Source organism: Bombus fervidus, chromosome 3 (assembly GCF_041682495.2).
Source record: "Bombus fervidus isolate BK054 chromosome 3, iyBomFerv1, whole genome shotgun sequence".
Lineage (NCBI taxonomy): Eukaryota > Metazoa > Arthropoda > Insecta > Hymenoptera > Apidae > Bombus > Bombus fervidus.
In genome coordinates this window covers 4,237,375-4,245,105 of record NC_091519.1, presented here as the reverse complement: position 1 = coordinate 4,245,105, position 7,731 = coordinate 4,237,375, and the positions used below count along the sequence as shown (strand labels likewise).

Below are 7,731 nucleotides of genomic sequence, written 5' to 3'. Positions count from 1 at the left end.
TGAATACTTGAACAGAAAAACTAGTAGATATTTTCACGTAAACGTCAGTCCAGGTGAAAAAGCCAAATGTGGAACGGAAAGTAGTAACGTAAAGATTTTCTAATAAAATTTGTTATTTGTTGTTTTCAAAATGTATGTCCGCGAATAATTGACATTTTAATGTTTCAAATACTGCTTGCAGGATTATCCCCTAATAGATCATTGTTACGATGTTGTGATCGTGGGCGCGGGTGGTGCAGGGTTGAGAGCGGCTTTTGGCTTAGGTAATTTAATTACAAACACATTCCATATAACTCGAGAATTAAATTAAAATAATATATTACCCATCTCATAATCTACAGTAAAAAAAAGCTATTATCTTCTAAGTTAGGTTAAAAAAGTAATTATGCATTTTGTTGCACATGCATCGCATAATTTCAACTTGAAATCAACTTGAGAGGGAAATTAAAAATATAAACTATTTTTTAATTCATAAATCATGTAAATGAGATTTAACTGATGTGATTCACCGGTGGGCCACAATCTGCACTTCCATCTAGCAGCGTGGGTCACCGGCCCGCCGATCAGTCAGATCATTTTAAATAGTTAGCTAACTTACAAAATTTCTATTTCGAATCCAAGAAGTTTGTTTACGTAACACGTTCAAGCCGACATACTTTTTCGTACTCACCTTCTCCAATAACATTTATATTTTATTTACAGTTTTGGTTAAATAACATTTTTATAAATTAAAATTGGAAACGTAAATGGCGTGAATCATTGGCGGGTCATGCCGCGCGACGATAAAAATATGGCGTGACCCACCGGTGATCCACGCCGCCAAATAGAAGTGCAAGTTGCGGCCCACCAGTGGATCACACTAGTTTGAACGTATTAAACATTGTACATATTAGTTTAATGAATTTACTATATATGATGTTTATTATCTGCCATTAATCTACCACATAAAGTTAGGAAATTCATTATTCTTTAATTATCAATGCTCAACGATCTTGTTTTCGTGCTTTCGTACTAAGGGAGTAAGGGTTACCGCGTGGCAGTGGTCACAAAATTATTTCCCACAAGATCTCACACTGTCGCCGCTCAAGGTGGAGTAAATGCTGCTATCAATGAAAAGGAGGATAATTGGCTTTACCATATGTATGATACCGTTAAAGGATCTGACTGGCTAGGAGATCAGGATGCGATACATTTCCTAACAAGAGAAGCACCTCGAGCAGTTTATGAACTCGAAAATTATGGTAATTTTTTAAGTACCAAATATAGCTTCTTTGATAAAATAAGATAAATAAGGAATAAAATAAGAAAAAGTTAATACAAGTGAATCATATTTGAAAGTCTCTCATATTTGAGAATTAAATTGTAGTGTAAAAGCTTATAATCAATTATATGAAATTATATGAGTCTTATTTTTAAACTATTAGCAGTATCAAAATTTACATATTTTAGGTTGTCCCTTTAGCCGTACGGACGATGGAAAAATCTATCAACGCGCATTTGGTGGACAATCGTTAAAGTTTGGAAAAGGTGGTCAAGCTCACAGAACTTGTGCCGCCGCGGATAGAACCGGTCACGCAATACTACACACTTTATATGGGCAGAGCCTCCGTTACGACGTCCATTATTACGTCGAGTACTTTGCCCTCGATCTTCTTATGTACGGACGATGCTGCAAGGGAGTTTTAGCATGGGAACTAGAAACCGGACTTCTGCATCGCTTCAGGGCTCATCATACAGTAAACATTGATCTTTGATTAATAGAATTCAAATATTTGCTGCATGACGGTATACAAAGGGGTTCTTTTAATTTTATAACATCGTATGCATTGAAATTATATTTTTTGATAAAATAAGTAAAAGAAACGAAGAAAGAAAACACTTTGCAAATTGTTTACTAAATATATATATATATCCCATGCATGCCACATTTCATCGTGGTTTTCGCTTTTGAAAAATTTCAGACACGATATCCTTAGCATCATGTTACCATGTTATCCCATGAAACCAGGGAATGGCGTTAAACATGACGGGTCGTTAAACATGAGCATTAAATATCGAGGCGATAAACAAGCTGACACCTTTTCCAGGTATTAGCTACAGGAGGAGCAGGAAGATGTTACCTGTCCTGCACCGCGGCACATGTATGCACCGGAGATGGTATGGCGATGGCCTCCAGAGCAGGATTGCCCCTTGAAGATATGGAGTTCATCCAGTTTCATCCAACCGGTATTTGCGTAGCAAAAAGGAAAACAGAATCCGCGAGGGCAAAAGCTTCCCCCGTTTAACCAGTCGATTTTTCCGCCAGGAATATACGGCAGCGGCATTTTGATAACAGAAGGTAGCCGTGGAGAAGGCGGGAAACTACTCAATTCCCAAGGAGAATTCTTCATGGAACGATACGCGCCGAACGCGAAAGACCTCGCGTCTCGCGATATCGTATCCAGAGCAATAACAATGGAAATATTCGAAGGAAGGTGAAGCATATAGGAAATTCTATGAATATGTTTAACACTTTCGCGACCATACTCGACAATAAAACTCCATTTATTTGAATTTTACTTATTACACTTAAAGATTAACTTATGATTAAACTTCGAAATTAAACTTTTACCTGGACGTGAACTCCTATTACTTGGAATTCACTGGTAGTGGGGAAAATCAGTGAACCCCGATTATATTAGGTTGTCCGAAAAGTGTCTTTCTTTTGCAGACACGTCTTTTACAACAACGTATCTTTATACAAACATGAAACCTAATCTGTCGAACGTTGTGATCTTTATTTTGATAGAACAAAATGGATCATACGTAATTCGATAAAATAATATAAAACGAAAGATGTTGTCCTTCCATTATTTCCATATAAAACGAAAGAAACTTTCCGGACGACCTAATATAAACTCTAACTATAGGTGGAATGTTTAAAGTAATACATACCACAAGTGAGAAGTCTCAAGATTGTACGAATAAAAGAAAATAATTTAATATGCAATAATTACGATACATTTAATAGAAATACGCACTGTCAAATTCAATTAAAATGTGATATACATCCCCGACTTTTATCGCTTAATATCATAAGTTTCAACTTTTGAAATATTAAAGTGAACTTGATTCTTCACAAATATACTTTTGGTGAGCTGGTCAAGATAAATGGAGTTGTATTGTATAACGAGACATACCATACTCTTCGGTGCTCTCCGGCGCCGTTACTTTATGAACACAGATTTGTTTTTACCCAGTCCCGTTATGTCTATTTTCTTATATCTTCTCTCTCATTTATCAGAATTTAAAAGAGATTTCTATATTGACCTTTGGTAAAACTATTGAACGAGAAAGAAGACTTACTACTGTAGACATATTAAATTATCTAATACTCTGTAGGTACATTAAATTATCTATTTATATAACATTTATATACTAGCACATGAAAGATGGAAAAGTTTTATTACATCATAAGTCCGACACAAAGTTCTAATCTCTGAGATAACCTCCAGTTTCCTTGATAAAAAATTGTAACACTTTGTATATTTATTATGTAAGATGATTTGTAAGAAATTCAATGATATTCATGTATCTAAATATCTTAAGAAACATACGTATAAATAATTTACATATAAATCTATATACATATATTTATTTATTTATATAATTATATCTTTGATATAGATTATATAATATTATATAAATATATAAATAACTTATATCGATATATACAATTTATACTTTCCATATTTGTACTTTAATAACGATCCTATGAAAGTCAACTCCTACATTATCCAAACGAACCTAACTCACAAAATTGAACACATAAAGATCATCTTCTATTAGCACAAAATTACTGTATCCTTGTGACTTCCATGAAATTTATTCCATTCCAGAGGTGTAGGTCCGAAGAAAGACCATGTATTTTTGCAACTACATCACTTGCCAATAGAAATAATACGCACGCGACTACCAGGGATTTCGCACTTAGCCTGGGTCTTCAGCGGCGTGAATGTAGAAAAAGAACCGATACCTATCATTCCCACAGTGCACTACAATATGGGCGGCATACCCACGAACTGGCGAGCACAGGTGAGTAGTTAGAACGCCCTTCGCTAAACTAACTACGCACGAAGCATGAATCACTGGTTGGTAACTCTGCCCACAAGGTTCTGACGCGAGAAAACGAGGAAGATAGCGTGATCGAAGGACTCTGGGCAGCAGGCGAAACCGCGTGCGTGTCTGTCCATGGAGCCAATCGGTTAGGCGCCAATAGCCTTCTGGAGTTAGTCGTTTTTGGCAAGGCAATCTCCGATCAGATCGACTGTATGACCAGGCCTGGAGAACGTCACGAGGACTTACCATCCGTAAGAGCACAATTTATTTTTGATGGTTCGTTATACGTGGCACGGAATACTTAATGAGTTCTGGAATACAAAATTATGTTCCTTTGTGTATTGTAAATTCACATAGTTTTTTAGTGGGACCCGTTTATACTGCTTTCATAATTGAAGAAGATACTTACAAAAATTGTACAATATGCTATGGCTATTTGTATTATAATACATCCATTCTGTATATAAAATACTCATCGGTAATCTTATTTAAATACGTAAATGCTTCGATTTTAAGATCTGTTATCTCAGACAAAAGTAAAATACTAATAACATAAATATTTCACAGATGGTTGGTTTATATATAATAATAATAATTATTAATTTTTAAACATAAAGTACTAAAGATTACCCCAATTATAATTCATTACTTTTAAAGGTAAAAAAGAAATTAAATCTGCTCTTTTTTGTAATCTTATTTTATTTTGTAGTCTCACCGATAACCTATACATACGTCGTTCACCGTATGAAGCAATGAAATTCAATGTCTAATTAGAATTATATTAGCAGTATATTATTAATATGTTATATTAGAAGTATATTATATTTTAACGGCAAAATATTAAGAAGGACTTACAATCAATTGTTAAATTTGTTTGTGTGTGTGTGTGTGTGTAAAATAGCAATGACATTTAAAATGTCGAATTTATTTCATTTAATTTTACAATATTTTTTTTAATTTTGTAATATATATTGTATATTTTTATTTCATTCTATTAAATAAGCAAAATTATTTATTCTGATTAGAAATATCTCAAATTATTCGACTGTAAACCTTCAAGTTGTATATTAAATACACAAAGAACACATTAGGGCATTTTAATTCAATTAACTTTCATTCATAACCTCTTATTTATCATCCTGCAATAAAAACATTCAACTCTGAATAGTGAAACTCGAATCGAAGGTTATTATTAATATCCTATTGTGATTTTTCCTCTGTTAATTATAGACAACTATTCTCATTTACGTGTATGTGACGTCTTTACGTACATAATAATTCTCTATCTGAATTAAATTTTAAAGTTCGATGTTGTCACTGAAAAGTTTGAAATACCAACGATCTACGTTTATATTAAAATCATTTATACTGACAGATTTAACCAATTTTTATTCATAATTCCTCATTCATCTTTCAATAATAAAACGCAAACGTAATTGAAGCTTCGAATCAAATAATGAAATAAAATACTGGCTATTATTAGCATTCTATTGTTATTTTTTCTCTTATAACTATACTCAATTACATACTTACGTATGTGTACAGATTGTTGGGGAGGAGTCTATTTGCCGCTTCGACGCGACTCGTTATGCAAAAGGTTGTATTCCTATCGCCGAGCTGCGAGAAGAGATGCAGCAAACTATGCACAAGTATTGCTCGGTGTTCAGAACCTGCGATGTATTACAACGAGGATGTCGTGAGATGACGCGACTCTTTACCTGCGACTTGCCGGATATATGTGTAGGTGAATTAATCGAAATGTTGCATTTATGCAAGATTGAGTTATAAGGTATTTAGCTTCTCGACATTTAATCTGTTTTATCCGTCATACGATATACTGTCTCAAGTTTTTCTCATCAGACGATGTCGACATGAACAGAAGAAAGAAAAAAATATTAAGCTATATATAAATAGTGCGAGGCAGCCTCGCCGATCTGCTACATAGAGTTATGTAAACACAGCCTCGTAAATAATTTATTAAGACATTATACCGAAAATATAAAATAACAATAGGTTTGGTTTGTGTTTGATACGATGTAAGTAGGAGTCAGGAACAGATAAGGCATTGTGCATTACGAACGTAGCAATGGTTAAGTGTTAATGGCTGAGTATTTTCAACAATAAATGGGATCAATTTTCGATCCTCAATATTATAATTTGAATTTTATTTTTAGAAGAGATTAAAAAAGAACATTTACTGGACATAAATTAATATATATCAGGAATAAAAGAAATTTTCTGATAATTAATACGTGTCAAGAATTAGAAAGAATTGAAACTTATAACATGTTCGAATTGTTTCAGGTTCAAGACCAATCTTTAATCTGGAACACAGAGCTGGTAGAAGCTATAGAATTACAAAACATGATGTTGGTTTGTATGCACATCGTTTACGCGGCCGAAAACAGGAAAGAGTCTCGAGGGTCTCATGCTCGGGATGATTTCAAAGTATTTATATCTTTGTTTAATCTAATGTTTAATTCGATCTACAGCTGGCTAATATTCACGACGAAATCGAACGAAAATTATATTTGTAGGAACGAATCGATGAATACGACTACTCGAAACCGCTTGAAGGTCAGAAGAAACGATCATATGCTGAGCATTGGCGCAAACACACACTCACATGGTCCCGACCAGATGGATCGGTAAGTTATCGGGATTTCCTATTTTCCTTTATCACTTATTTCACGACATATCAATACATGTTAACGCCTCGATGGTACACTTTTTTCGACAGAATTATTTTATTTATTGATAACTTTAGCTTTTTATAGTCAACGTGTTTACTTTATATTATTGATTTATTATTAATATTATATTCTTATTATTATATTATAGCGAGGGCGCAATGATCTTTATTAAATGATTTTTCGATCATGATTAAATAAAATTAAATAATAAATGTTTGAAATTTTATTTCTAAATTAAAAATGAAATATAAAAGTGTAACTGCATTTGAACCGAATTTTGAAACTTTATCGCCAATTATATTTAAACTTGCGAGATTACATAATATGACAATTGTGTATTCTTCTTATCAATTGAAATATCAGAAATGTTTACACCTTTACAGATCAGCATTTCTTATCGTCCTGTTATCGACACGACACTGGACGAAACAGAAGCTCGACATGTTCCTCCATCGATTCGAGTATATTAATACGATCATTAAATCCCATTACGATTCTTCCCTTTCTCTTTTTTCGCCTGATTTTTCCCTTTTTTTTTCTAAATTAACATGGCTAATAATATTACTAATATTATCAACATTCTTTGTATTGACATGATTAATAATCCAGATATGAGCCATGTTTATATCTTGAAATCACTAAAACAACAAACCTGCAGATTTTGTTGTTTGAACGTGGCTTTTGTATAATATTTTATACAACTTTCGTTCACTGTGTCGAATCGATTACTGTAATTAATTCCAACCGGAGGCACGGACCTGTCTGTCACCTTGTTTTGCATAATCAATTAACGAAACGTATCACTTAATGACGAGGAATCGTTCTCCTGCCAGAGTGAAAGCCATTCTTCGCATTGTTTACGACCACTATCGGACATTGTAACACGATTAAAAATTAGCTACCGTTGCCCTCGAATATTTTCGGCAAAGAGAAATTAAAG

At 33.6% G+C, this 7,731-nt stretch overlaps 1 protein-coding gene and 1 long non-coding RNA gene across 3 annotated transcripts; one reads left to right on the top strand and one right to left on the bottom strand.

Annotated features, from left to right (window-relative positions):
• The first annotated feature begins 111 nt into the window (after window positions 1–111).
• LOC139985316 (succinate dehydrogenase [ubiquinone] flavoprotein subunit, mitochondrial) lies at window positions 112–7,669 on the top strand. 2 transcript variants are annotated; one of them, XR_011799388.1, is made up of 11 exons: window positions 112–263; window positions 1,017–1,241; window positions 1,450–1,736; window positions 2,088–2,226; window positions 2,306–2,474; window positions 3,879–4,074; window positions 4,152–4,349; window positions 5,644–5,842; window positions 6,403–6,546; window positions 6,636–6,746; window positions 7,175–7,201. XR_011799388.1 is itself a non-coding variant. In XM_071999679.1 (11 exons), the coding sequence occupies exons 2-11, from the start codon at window positions 1,139–1,141 to the stop codon at window positions 7,259–7,261; spliced, it is 1,629 nt and encodes a 542-aa protein (XP_071855780.1). In that variant the 5' UTR covers window positions 115–263; window positions 1,017–1,138; the 3' UTR covers window positions 7,262–7,669. The 2 variants fall into 2 exon arrangements, 1 of the variants encoding a protein (XP_071855780.1); XM_071999679.1 differs by having other exon boundaries at window positions 115–263; window positions 5,644–5,838; window positions 7,175–7,669.
• LOC139985327 (uncharacterized) lies at window positions 4,201–5,719 on the bottom strand. Its single transcript, XR_011799392.1, has 2 exons — window positions 5,632–5,719; window positions 4,201–4,409 (listed from the first exon to the last, which is right to left on the bottom strand). It is a non-coding gene; the product is annotated as an uncharacterized lncRNA (long non-coding RNA).
• Window positions 7,670–7,731: the final 62 nt, after the last annotated feature.

Bases quoted from the DNA above. Each gene is read 5' to 3' on its own strand.
- LOC139985316 (XM_071999679.1), top strand. From the start codon at position 1,139: ATGTATGATACCGTTAAAGGATCTGACTGGCTAGGAGATCAGGATGCG. The intron at 1,242-1,449 runs GTAATTTTTTAA...TACATATTTTAG, and splicing joins TTATGAACTCGAAAATTATG to GTTGTCCCTTTAGCCGTACG. The intron at 6,747-7,174 runs GTAAGTTATCGG...ACACCTTTACAG, and splicing joins GGTCCCGACCAGATGGATCG to ATCAGCATTTCTTATCGTCC.